At 36.2% G+C, this 13,186-nt stretch overlaps 1 protein-coding gene across 5 annotated transcripts in view; it reads left to right on the plus strand.

The window, feature by feature from the left end:
• Window positions 1-13,186, plus strand: part of DPP8 (dipeptidyl peptidase 8) — a 46,430-nt gene continuing 33,244 nt past the window's right edge. For 2 of the 5 annotated variants that reach the window (XR_004320358.1, XM_032480926.1), the window contains exons 1-3: window positions 1,216-2,061; window positions 4,301-4,570; window positions 9,367-9,479. Coding sequence is in view for 4 of the 5 variants with exons in the window: in XM_032480926.1 (XP_032336817.1) it covers window positions 2,025-2,061; window positions 4,301-4,570; window positions 9,367-9,479 (420 nt within the window). In the remaining variant the exon portion in view is untranslated. The other 3 variants (XM_032480924.1, XM_014558657.2, XM_032480925.1) reach the window with 3 other exon arrangements.

Below are 13,186 nucleotides of genomic sequence, written 5' to 3' on the forward strand. Positions count from 1 at the left end.
CCGGAAGTGCTGGAGCCGCTGCCGCCGCCGCCGCCTTTAAGTGCCGCGTTCACCGCTTCGGTTACCACCGGCGCCGTCGCGGAGGAAGCCGCTGCAGCCGGGTCGGGAGTGGAGGCGGCGCGGCATGAAGCGGCGCAGGCCCGCTTCGTAGCGCGCGTCGGGACGGTCCGGGCGGGGCCGGGGGGGAAGGTGCAGTATCCGCCCCCTCCCCTTCCCCTTCGCCCGCAAGGCCTGGGCCCCAGCCCACCCGGGCCTCTCCGAGGGGCCGCCCGGCGCGTTCTCCCGGTTAGCCCGCTCTGCGGTTTATCCGGCGCGCCGCCGTGCGCGGGCCAGAGCCGGTGGCGGGGCCCCACTTGCCGGAAGAGCCGAGGCTCTGACATTCCGAGTCAGCCAACGTTCACTGGGCGCCCCCGGAGCGCTGGGTGCTGGCCTCCGGACCTCCACGTCCGTTATTTAATTGAGCCTTGCTGGGGTTGGGAGCCGGGTACTGTCCGGGCTTACAGATGAGAAACGGAAGCCCACAGAGGCGAAGGGATTTGCCTAAAGTCCGATTGTGGCAGATCGGATTCGGACTGAGATTTTCTGGTTTCCCAGCTGGTGTCCTTTCTACTGTCCCACTCTAGCTCGATTCCCTCCTTGGTCACTGGCCTCTTTTCATTCTATTTCACCCAACCGGGGAAGGATAGGTACTTTCCTTTCTTTTTTCAAACCTTTCCCTTCACGCACTTTTCTTCTAAGTTTTGGCATCCCCCCCCCCAAGCCCCCTTCTCCACATTCTCTTCTGCACCTCTCCTCTTACTCATTCTAGCTTTCAAGATCTTTGCCCACTTTGTGATAATGAACCCTCAACTAGCTGTGAACCCTGGCGAGTGAAATAGCTAGGCTTCAACGTGGTTTGGGGTGTTTAAGTGGACAGACTGGCTCCTGGATTAAAAATTAAGGAATGACATTTGAGTGGATCCAAATTCAAGAGTCCTGAAGCTGTTTTCTAACCCAACATGCTCTTCTCTGAATGAAGGCTTAATGCGTGGGAAGGTGCCTTGACGTCTTACTCCATTGTTACTGTGCTAGCACAGCTTCACCTTTTCCCCTCCATTTACCACTGAGCTGTTCTCACCACATCTCTCTCCATCGCCTATTTGGGCTACGAGAGCGCAGAATTAAAACTGATAACAGAGTAACAGGTACAATCACACATCCTGCTTTTTTAAAAAATTTCTTTTCTTTTACTCAGCCAGAATTTGAACAAACTCAACACTTCCTTTTCTGGAAAAGTCACCTAGTTTGATTATTTTCAGGATATTTGTGGAAAGGAAAGAAGCAAAAATGCGATGCAATGAAAATGGATAGTACATACTTTATCTTGTGAAAATCTTGTTAACTGCAAGTGCTCTTTCCACAAAAATGGCCTGTTCTATAATTCTTCCTGGTTATTCTACTGAATCTATTATATCTCCAACCAGCTTGATTATGTATTCTGTAAAGTAATACAAATGTATTATTAATGTAAAAGGCAGAAGAACAGGACTAGGCACATAGAAATAAATTATGTTAATCATCTGTCGTTTTTGAGGATTTGCAATAGCCACTGAGTAACCTCTCATCTGTATGCCTTTTATATTTTTTAAAGGTCTTCCATAATTTTGCTTTTAACGTTTGTCGATGTCAGGATTTACACTGCTGTTCGGATATTCTTTTGAGTAAATTGGGTTATACACTTCTGAAATAAAATTACAATTTTCATAACGAAAATGCAGATACAAAATAATTCAGGCATTATACCAGAAAAAAATATTTATGCATCAGTTTTAAGTACTGCTTGAGACTTTAGGTTTAATTTTTTTTTTTTTTTTTTTGGCCACATGTGATCCATTTTAATAATGATCAACAGCCTTATATTGTATTTCATTATCCTGGTGAGCAGGATTGGATGGTGAGAAAAGGAAAGACTCCTGTGAGAAGAGAGCAGGATGAGCAGAGGGATCTATGCTTGAAGTTGAGTCACTTGAAAAAGATCTCTTTGAATGTGGAAGAGATCTGAGCAGATGAAAATACAATCAGGTAGGCACCACGGAAGGGCCCAAAGTGAAGAGATAGGTGGGGCAGTGAAACATGCATGGTGCGGAGAATGGGTGATGACCTGTTTTATAATTTTTGAAATTGGACAACTTGGGTCGCATATTTTGAGAATGCATTTGTGCATAAGGTGTTAAGGAAATCTGGAACTTAAATCATTTGGTTACCCGTTTGTGTAAATTACTAAAATTATATAGTATCAGGTCTGTCCTAGGAAATGCAGGACATACATTTATCATAAAATAGAGAATAGTAGTGTTATTTGAACTGTACAATTTGTGTATGTATGTAGAGAGAGAAGTAGTCTAGAGACCTAATACAATTTAGGAATACTAGATAATTTTGCTTATACACAAGCTAATGCAACTTTCATGGAGGAGAGATGTCACGTTAATGATGACTCAAGAATCGGCAGTAAGCTTGGGAGGTCTGTGGGCTGAGCTTCTCTGTTTTATCCCCCTAGACCAATTGTTTCCAGCAGTGGTTTGGAGATGATTTTAACACAAGGGAAGTTGAGAAAAATAAGCCCAATTTATATCTCTTCTCTTACCTGCCCCTCACTCTGTTACGAATCAAAGTAGATCCACTGACATATTTGATAGAAACCGACCTCCATCAGCTTTTAGATCAGCAAACGACTATTATCACATACTGCTACTTACTATCAGTGTACTGAGTACCAGTTGAGCTAAATGACTTTTTCTCTTTTGAGCTGTTTGGGTTCAATCACTGGCGGTAAATGCCCAGTTGTAATAATATTACAAGTTGTATACTTACGGAACTCTTGAGTGGGTTTTCTGGCTGCTCTTGCTACTGTTACATTGGAAATGGTAGTGTAGTTCACCGTAGCTTGAAAAAAGACACAGTATCCAGGCCACACAGTTCTGTTCATCTTAAATATGCCGTACAGCACAGTGATGGACTAATTCACAACCCACACCTGCTAATTACTTTTTCTCTGTGGTTGGTAGTTACCATGAACTCTGTCAACTTGTGAAACTAAGCTTTAAAAAAGACATCATGTTAAATATTCAGCCATGTATTGATTTTTGTTGTAGCAGTAGTTAATAATTATCTGAATTGGTTACACAAATGTAATCTAGTTTAATCTTCCAAGTCCACATGTTTTTGACATTTATTAGTTGAAAAAGAGCAAGTTGCCCTAGAATTTCTGTTCATGTTGTTCCTTTTTGGTAGTGTTATGAATAATGCATGTCAGAATACCAGACAGTGGCTTATGATAACACTTACTTGTTGTTTTCTCTGACACTTTGCACCTGTTACATTTAAATACTAAAATAGATAAAGGAAAAATAATCCTCTTCTGGATTTGCAAAATGAAAGAAACATGATTAGTAGATGAAATATTAACACTGTTTTGGAGTTGAATGCATAAACTGAGTTCAGACTTTTATCAAAATATTGATAGTACAAACATTAAATGCTTTCTGCATAAACCGCTTCACCTAAAGCCACTTGAAGATGGTATCTTTTTTTCCCTCTCACTTAATCATGAGAATAAAAGTTGTATACTCTGTAATAATAGTCACATAGATTCCTTATAGTGTAGAGTTACCACAAGGGATCATCAGAAAGGAATGATTTCTAGGGAGAAGCAAACGACAAGGGAAAAATGTAGCAGCCAGTTAGGTCTTTTGTTGTTTTGGAGTCCCACTTAAAAGGAAACAGTATTTATATTATCTTGGGTAAGTGACCTAGGAAGATTATTACAAGTACATTGTTTGCAACAATTTTATTACTGTTCTAATTTGCCATGATTATTTCTGTTAGCTGAAGAAGTCCACGTTTATCAGGTGTGTTACTTTTTTAAAGTGCAAAAACACTTAACTCCCTTGGCATACTTAGCTTCGGTATTGACAAACTCGTGGAAGGAGCATAGCAGCCAACTGGCATGTGGCCTGTTTCCTTCCAGTGTGGGAAAGAAAAAGGAATTTTGGCAAGAGATACCTAAGGAGAGCCTCTTATGAAAGTTACCAAAGGGGTTTATAGTCACTGTGAAATAGACATGACCTCAATTAAAAAAAAAAAATCTCACTTTTGAAATGAACACAGAAGGGGGAGTTATTGCCTTACTAGGTTTCATTGCAACTACTGAAAAGCATTTTTTTTCTTTCCTTTTTTTGGTGGGAGGGCCCTGTCAGACTGTCATTGTGATTCATATGAGAAGGCAGACCTGTGAACTTCATGTGCCTTCTTTTTCTAGGAAAATGCAACATGGCAGCAGCGATGGAAACAGAACAGCTGGGTGTTGAGATCTTTGAAACTGCAGAGTGTGAGGAGAATGTTGAATCACAGGATCGGCCTAAACTGGAGCCATTTTATGTTGAGCGATATTCCTGGAGTCAGCTTAAAAAGCTCCTTGCTGATACCAGAAAATATCATGGCTACATGATGGCTAAGGCACCTCATGATTTTATGTTTGTAAAGAGGAATGATCCAGATGGGCCGCATTCAGACAGGATCTATTACCTTGGTGAGTATGAAGTCATGGTTTCTGAAAGGAAATGCTTTCTTAATTCAAACTTAGAGGCTAGATGCAATTGGCACTCAAATTTTGGTGAATAAATTAATGAATCAGTAATGGTTCCATTAAAGGAAAAAAAGCTGATTTGAAGAACTTCAGTTTTAGTGCTCTTTTATTTGTTTTGTCCCATTATATTTTCACTTCCAGGTAACAAATCATGGATTGATCATGATCTTACTTTCAAAGTCAAAGTTAGAGGTGCTAGATATTGCTTCTTCCTAAAGCTAGTTCAAAATGCCTTCCCGTAGGAATGGTCAGGTTAGGAACATAATAAAACCAGTAGTTTGTTCCCACGCTTAACAATTGCATCTCTCTTTTTTTTTTTTTTTTTTTTTTTAAAAAAACAAGGCTGTTCTTGGTCTCTTCTTCCTGAGCCCATTCACTCCAGATTTAAGATTTGTCTAAATTAAATAATTACATCACTGATTGACTTCTTTTTCTGATTCACTTGTTTGTTTATGTACCTTAAATGCTTTATTAAGATGTCACAGTAAAAGGTAATAAAGGTAATAAAAAAGGTTATAAATCTTGAGCAACTACCTTGCCTAGGCACAGCTTAGGATTGAAAGAAATGACTAAGCTAGCACGTAATAGATATAAAGCAGTGAATAAAGAGCCAGTCTTGAAATCAGAAGACCTGCGCTCAGTCCATGGGTACCTTATTTACCCTGTGGGTCTCAAGTTTCCTTATCTATCAAATGAGGATTAATATCTATCTCAGAGGATTGTTGTAAGTACTAAACATTTTACATGAAAACACTTCCAAACTCAAATGTTAATAAACTCAATGCTGTGTTTGTATAACCAAATCAAGTTTTACTATGGTTAGTTTGAAGAAGGAAACCTAGAAAGGGAAAGAAAAAGAAAACAATTTTTAGACCGCATTCCCATCACCCAAGCAACTGTCACATTACAAATATTTATTTTTAGGATTAGAAATAATAGTTGTAAGTTACAGTACACTGCCTGTCATTCACCAGCTGGTAATTATTATTTGTATTATTATTAGCTTAAATCTCAAGAGCCTATTCCTTGTTGCTCATTGAATACATATTTATTGAGAGATTTATTGATGCTAAAATATTTAGATACGTCATTTGAGTAGATTATATATATACATATATATATATGTATATATATTTCTCAAGAAACTTACGTTAAGGCTTTTAAGGAGGCAAAAAAATCAAATTTTCCTCAGATTGGAGAAGCTGTATAGGAAAAGCCCATCTACTTATTTCCCTCCCCACCTGGGGAAAAAAAAAAAAGAAAGAAAGGAAAGGGAAGCCCATCCATAATTGTTAATTCAGGCAGTGGTTGGAAGAGAGTTTGGGCATAATTAGGGGGGGAAACCTTATATTTAGTATAATGTTTTAAAATTATAGCCGTACCATCCATAATTCTTATCTGTAAACAACTCTTTCATGAAATGCTTATGTTGCTATTAAACCTGCTTAAAGAAGGGAGTTTCTCTCCACATACAGTAGTTGAGTAGAATCATAAGCCCATAAATCTTAGAGCTTCCTTCCTGTAGTCAGGCTATTTTATTTTCCTAACTCGGAGCCTGAAGGGAATGAATTTCTGGTTGGTAGAGTGAGGAAGAAAAGGATGTGAGAGGGATGGGAACCCTGGAGGAACTGTGGCCCGAGTGGAGTCGAATGGCTGGGGCTTGGATGGGGAAGGAAGGGCTGAGTAGCCAGAGGCGTGTATGAGGGCACTGACCTCCTGTTGTGCCTTTAGTAAGTTTTTAAAAATAGGTTTCCTCCCCTCCTCCAAAGCTGTTTCATGTGTTTTTTTAAAAAGAGATACTCTCTTCATAAGTCTACATCAGTAATTATAGGTTCATTTTCTAGCAACTCCAGAATATTCCATTATGTAATTGTGCCATATTTTACTTAACTAGGCCTCTAATAATGGGCATTTAGGTTTTTCTGTTTTGTTATTACAAAACAAGAGACAGAGAATCTCACTTCTAGATCGTTTTGTCTGTGTGTGACTTTACTTCTAAGAGTAATTCCAAAGAGTGGAATTACTGAGTCAAAAAGTGTGTCTATTCTGACATTGATATTACTAATACTGTCAAGTTGCCCCTCCAATGAGACTGTAGGGTTTACATCCCTATCAGCATTGTCTCAGGGTATCTGTTTCTCCACACTTGAACCAATAGTGAGTAATCAACCTTTATCTTTCTCAGTCTGATTGGTGAACATTAGTCCATCTTTGTAGTTTTCAAAAAATTATTATTTTTTTAAATTGAGGTATAGTTGACATTTAACATTATATTAGTTTTATGTGTGCAACTCAATGGTTCAGTATTCGTACACATTGCTAAATGATCACCGCAGTAAATCCAGTTAACATCTGTCACCACACATAGTTAATAAAAAAAATTTTTCTCTGATGACAACTTCTAAGATTTATTTTCTTAGCAACTTTCAAATATGCAATACAGTATTGTTAATTATAGTCATCATGCTGTACATTAATCCCCATATTTCACTGTAGTTTTAATTCGTATTTCTCTTATGAGCGAGGTTGAGCATCTCCTCACATATTTACAAGACATTTGTATTTCCTTTTCTATGACTGATCTGTTTGTAATCATTGTCTGTTTTCTTGTTGGGTTGGGTGTGCTCTTCTTTTTGACCTAAAGCATTTTTTTGTACAATAAGGGAATTAACCCACTGTAGTATTTCCCCCTGAAGTTGAGTTTGTCTTTTGCCTTTAGTGCCTTTGCCATGTAGAAATTTGTGATTTTTTGTTTTTGCTAGTTAAATTTTTCCTTTTATGTAGTTTTGCATCGTATCTTGAAAGGCTTTCTCAACTCCAATTTATATGTTTTGCGATCTTTACATATTTCATTGTGTTTTTAAAATCTTTATATACTTTGGACTTTGTTTTGTTCCGTTGATCTGTCAAATCAAGTGCTAATACTATGCTGTTGCTATTATTATTATCATAGCTTTAGATGTTTTACTGTTCGATAGTACTAGTCACCCTTCATCACTCTTTCTCATACTTCTCTTGACTATTTTTGTTTGCTTGTTTTCCTGTGAGAATGTAAAAAGTAGCTCGTAAAGCTCTTTACTCCCAATCCTATTTATACTGTTTTAGGATTATGTTATATCTATAGATGAAGGTAGGGAAAATTGACAGTCTTTAACATGTTGAGCTTTTCAAGAAAGTTGCATGCCATTTCATTTGCTCAAGTCTTTTCTATCTGTCTGAATTTTAAAATTTTTTCCATATAAATCCATTGTTTCAAAATTTTGAACAGACCTCGGACACCGGTAAATACCTGTGTGTCATCAGGAAAGAAACAATGAGAAAAGCCCATTTTGTTTTTATGCAGAACTGGGGTGTGTTCGTAGACTGCCTTGGGAATCCTTACTGATAATGGTTGAAGCCAAGGAAGGCATTATGGAGCAGGGAGCAGTTTCAAGAGGGGCAGCTGAAGTGATTGTGGGGAATGGCTCTCATTTGAGGCTAGAAGAGAACCAGCTTTTTCATATTTGCAGGCTGAAGTCTCTTAGAAGGAGAAGGCTTAAGGAGGCTGTGATCACATTTTGTAAAATCATTGATGATATTGGTAGGTGACTACCGTCTTAAGAATTCTGTAACAAAGTTATCCTGGAACATACAAAATAGATTTAAGGCAAAATCAAGTACTGAAGTAAATGTCAGTTGATACCTAACTTTTTACCCCAAAAGTCAACAGAAACTAAAAAATGCTTAAGAAATGTTTAGGAAAATAAAGGGATAAAGAAGCTGTGGATGTGTGGGAGCTCATCCCCAACTTTTGCAGGGATTAGGATGGAAATTAACCATGCCCTTCCACAGACTACTTTCACGGCCGTTATCAGGACCTCTAGGCTGAGGATTTGTTCCTCTAGAGACAGGTTTTGTCCTTCCTGTGTGATTTATTTTCTCCTTCCTTCACTGTCCCCGAGCTTTTTTGGAAGTGATACCTTTCTGGTACCTTTTAGGGTTGAAGGGTTTTCTTTGGTTCACATCTTGATAACCATGCTGTATTTTTCTTACTTCTTTTTTTTCGTATGTAGTTCATTCTCCACTGCTGTGATCTTCCCATTCAATTATTGTATGATTTCACAGAATAGGCCTATCTTCTACGTAGCATAGATCTCTCTCTTTCACAATTCCTAACAATAAAGGATAAAGATACTTTTAGCAAATCAAGTATCATCAGATTGTGTTGTTTTAATATGAGTATACTTTCATTTGAAATGTATTAGTGATTACAGTTATAGAACATTTTTAGTTCAGTTATAAATTCGATTAGACCTGTGTATATTTCTAAATAGGTACTTTAAATGATTCAGAAAAAGAAGCAGTTTAATAATCTGAAGTTATCATAAAGCACCCCCATTTGGAATCTAATGAGTCTATTGCCAACTTGATTAACTTAACTTGCCAACTTAAGACATAATTTTCAAAAAAAACTAAAAATGACACTTGTCACTACATCATTTTATACACTTTTATGTTTTGAGAAGGACTAAAATTTGAATATTAAAAGGAAATCTTAGGATTTTTCTGTGAAGCCTGGGTTTTATTGAAGAAAATTACCATGGTATGTGGCGTGTGCATCTCCTACTTGTTAACATTCATTGTTAAGTCCTATAGAGTGCAAAATTTTGCAGCACATAGAAGGTGTTATGTACTTACTACTATGGTTGTAATAGATTGCTAGTTTTAAAAAATAACAAAGTGATTTTTTTCTTTTAAAGCTATGTCTGGTGAGAACAGAGAAAATACACTCTTTTATTCTGAAATTCCCAAAACCATCAACAGAGCAGCAGTCTTAATGCTCTCTTGGAAGCCTCTTTTGGATCTTTTTCAGGTGGGATTAAACATTGTTATTTCTGACTTGGTATAAGTTTTTAGATGTTTCATTTATTTAGAGGCAGAAATTCAGTTGGGGTTTTATATTTAAAGCAGATATGAGTCAAAAGGAATTAAAACATTTTTATGATTTTGCATGTATGGCCCTTAAATTTCATTTAGTTGTCAATATCTGAAGCTAAGGGATATTACAATTCAGATTTTTTTATGAAAACTGCCTTCTTCCTGTTTAACCACCTTTCCCTTTTACAAACTTGCTAGTTATGTAGTTCTCACATTTTGTAGTTATTCACGTAAAAGAAGTAATATATTTTCAGGAAGCTTTTTATTTAAATCTTTAAATTGAATTTGTAGTTCTAATATTTAGTTACAGCGCTAACATAAGGGTTAAATAAAGATACTAAATTCTGTTTTTGTTTCTAAATAGTATAATTCAATTTATGTAAAATTAAAAGTTAGAATTTTTTTGTTTCTTCTTCAATATTTTGTCTTTAGACAAAATGTAAATAATTGAAAACATCCCAAGAACAAGATGATAGTTTGGGTGTGATTGTTTGCTTTTTTGGTTCTCACTTATTATTTTTACATTGAGTACTACTGAACAGCATGTTTGGGCTAAATGAACTAAAATGTGATATTTCTCCTAATTAAAAAAAAGTAACTTCCATGACAACTAATCATTTTGACTGTGTCCGTCAAAATCACGGATGTTTTTTACATAAGCTTGTGACTTTTCTTTAAAACAAAAATTCTTTATTCTAAGAACAGTGTGTTGAACTGAAATAATGGCAGTTTTCTTATGGAATAGTTTGCAAATTAGTGAGTCAAAGTTTTTTTTTTTAAGCTTTTATTATGGAAAATTTCAAACCATACAAAAATAGAATCACATGTAAACAAGTTTCAACAATTATCAAATCTTGGCCATTAGTGTTTCGTTGTAGCCTTGCCAGTTCCCCCTCATAGTCGCTACTGCCACTTCTCTGATTATTTTGATCCATTGACAGTTACTCTTACTGTACGAACTGTCTTAATTTTGGTTGATGGAAGCCCCTTCAACTTGACATGTCAAATCCTTTTGACATGACCGTGGTGATAGTTGATAGCTCTCTTGCTCTCTGGCATGATGAAGATGTTTCATGATGATCTTCACATTACTTATCCCGCACTTGGAATCAGCCATTTCTCTAAGGGGCCCTGGTTCCTGTACGGGGAATTGGTATTAAGATATCATGATCTGCATACTAGAGATGCTCATTATTACTGGGTTGGTGGTTGTTTCTAGGTCTTTACTCATTTATCCTGCATAAGAATCTCCTTTCATGCTTGCCTCGGCAGCACATACACTAAAACTGGAACGATACAAAGAAGATTAGTATAAGTGTGTGTGTTTTCCCACAGACTCTTCAACACAGTATGTGGTCACACATTTGGATTTTTTGCCAATCCGATAGATGGAAATGGTATCCCAGTTTAGTTTAATTTGCATTTCTGCTATAGGCAAAGTTGATCATCTTTTTATATAGTTAAAGGCTATTTGCATTTCTTTCTCTGTAAATTGTTTATTGATATCTCTAATGCATCTTTCTATGGGGTGATTGGTCTTTTTCTTCATTTTTAGGAGTCTTTTATATACTGGAGAAATTAACCCTTTGTCTGTGATATAGTTTGCAAATATTTTCCCAAGGTTGTCATTTGTGTTTTTACTTTCTTTGTGGTGTATGTGAGTACCACTTGAAAGATTTTTGTGTAATAAAATTTATCAACCTTTTTTGGTATTGCTTCTAGAATTTGTGTCTTCTGTCTTAGGACAGTTTTCCTACACCCAACTTATAAAACAATTTACCCATGTTTTCATCTAGTGCTTTATGTGGTTTCATTTTTTAAAGCTTTATTGAGATATAATTGACGTATAATAAATTGCAAACATTAAAGTGTACAATTTAACAGATTTGGACATACATATATATCTGTGAAATCATGACCTCAGTCATTACCCCCCAGAGTTTCCTTGTACCCTTTTTCATTCCCCGCTACCCACCCACCTCCAGGCAGCAATCAAACCAGTCTTGCACAGTCTCTCACAAGATTTCTCTCTTCAGTATTTAATATTTTTTATTCTATTGTAAATGGTTTTGTTTTCTAATTTCAGCTTTTGGTTGGTGTTCATTGCTAGTATTTAGAAATATAGTTGGTTTTGTATATTGCTCTTATATCCTGCAACCTTGCTTAAACTCGTTTATTAATTCCACTAGGTTTTTTAATAGCTTCCATTGGGTTTTTCCATACAAACGGTCATATTGTCTGCAAACACTGACAGTTTGACTTCATCCTTTCCAATATAGTTGCCTTTTGTCTCTTTTTCTTGCCTCATTGTACTGGCAAACTATTCCAGTACGATGCTGAATAGAAGTCATGAAAGCAGATGCTCTAGTCTTCTTCCTGATCTTAAGAGGACTCAGTCAGTCCTTTACCTGTAAGTCTGTTAGCTGTAAGTGTCTCATAAATGTCCTTTCTTAGGCTGAGGAAGTTCCCTTCTGTTTCTAATTTGCTTAGAGTTTTTATCAGAATTTTGTCAAATTTTTTGTGTGTCTTGAAAAAAGATCATAGGATTTTTCTTTTTTAATTTGTTAATATGGTAAAATATCACATGATTGTTGAATGTTAAATCAACCTGCATTCCTGGTAAAAGCCCACTAGGTTATAATTTATTATTCTTTTAAATATTGTTGGATTCAATATGCTAAAATTTTTTTTAGATTTTTTTTAATGTTCATGTTTGTGAGGGATATTGGTCAGTAGAGTTCTTGTCATGTCTTTATCTGATTTTGTTAAGTGTTAAGTGAGCCACAGAATAAGTTGGGAGTTACTTCCTTCTTTCTAATTTTCTAGAAGAATTTGTTTGGTAGTGAAGCTATCTGGACCTGTAGTTTTCCTTGTGGAAAAATTTTTAACTACAAATTCAGTTTCTTCATTAGATATAGTGCTATTGAAGTTATGTTATTTCTTTTTGAGGAAGCTTTGGTTGTTTGTATCTGTTTGGGAATGTTTCCATTTCATCTAAGTAATTGAATTGGCATAAAGTTCTTAATATTTCCTAAGCTTTTTAATGTCTGAAGAATCTTTGGTGATATCCCTCTCTTATTCCTGATATTTTGTGTAATTTGTGTCTTCTCCACCCACCCCCTTTTTTTTCTGATCTGTCTGGCTAAGGGTTTATCAGTTTGGTTTCATTTATTTTTCTCTATCATTTTCTTTTTTCTATTTCATTGTTTTATACTCTGAACTTTATTATTTCCTTTCTTCTGCTCCTTTTTGGTCTTTTTTCTTATTTCAAAAGGTGGTAGCTGAGGTCACTAGTTTGAGACCTTTCTTTTTTTCTTACATAGGCACTTGGTGTTACAAATTTACCTTTAGGTACCACATTAATTACAGCGCATACGTTTTGATATGTTGAGTTTTCATTTTCATTTAGTTCAAAATACTTTCTATTTCCCTTTAATCCATGAGTTATTTAAAAGTATACTATATAGTTTCCCTTATTTATCATTCCCTTATTTAACCCTTCATTTATCATAAAGAGCTATTAGTGAGGGAAGATGTGGATGTAAATTTTTTAAGCTAGCACTTACTAGATTTGTTTTCTTTATATTCCTTTTTAAAATTTATACATGTATCAAATGATATTTTTAGCTTAGGAAAGTCTCT

The sequence above is a fragment of the Camelus ferus genome, chromosome 6 (assembly GCF_009834535.1).
Source record: "Camelus ferus isolate YT-003-E chromosome 6, BCGSAC_Cfer_1.0, whole genome shotgun sequence".
NCBI classification, from domain to species: Eukaryota; Metazoa; Chordata; class Mammalia; order Artiodactyla; family Camelidae; genus Camelus; species Camelus ferus.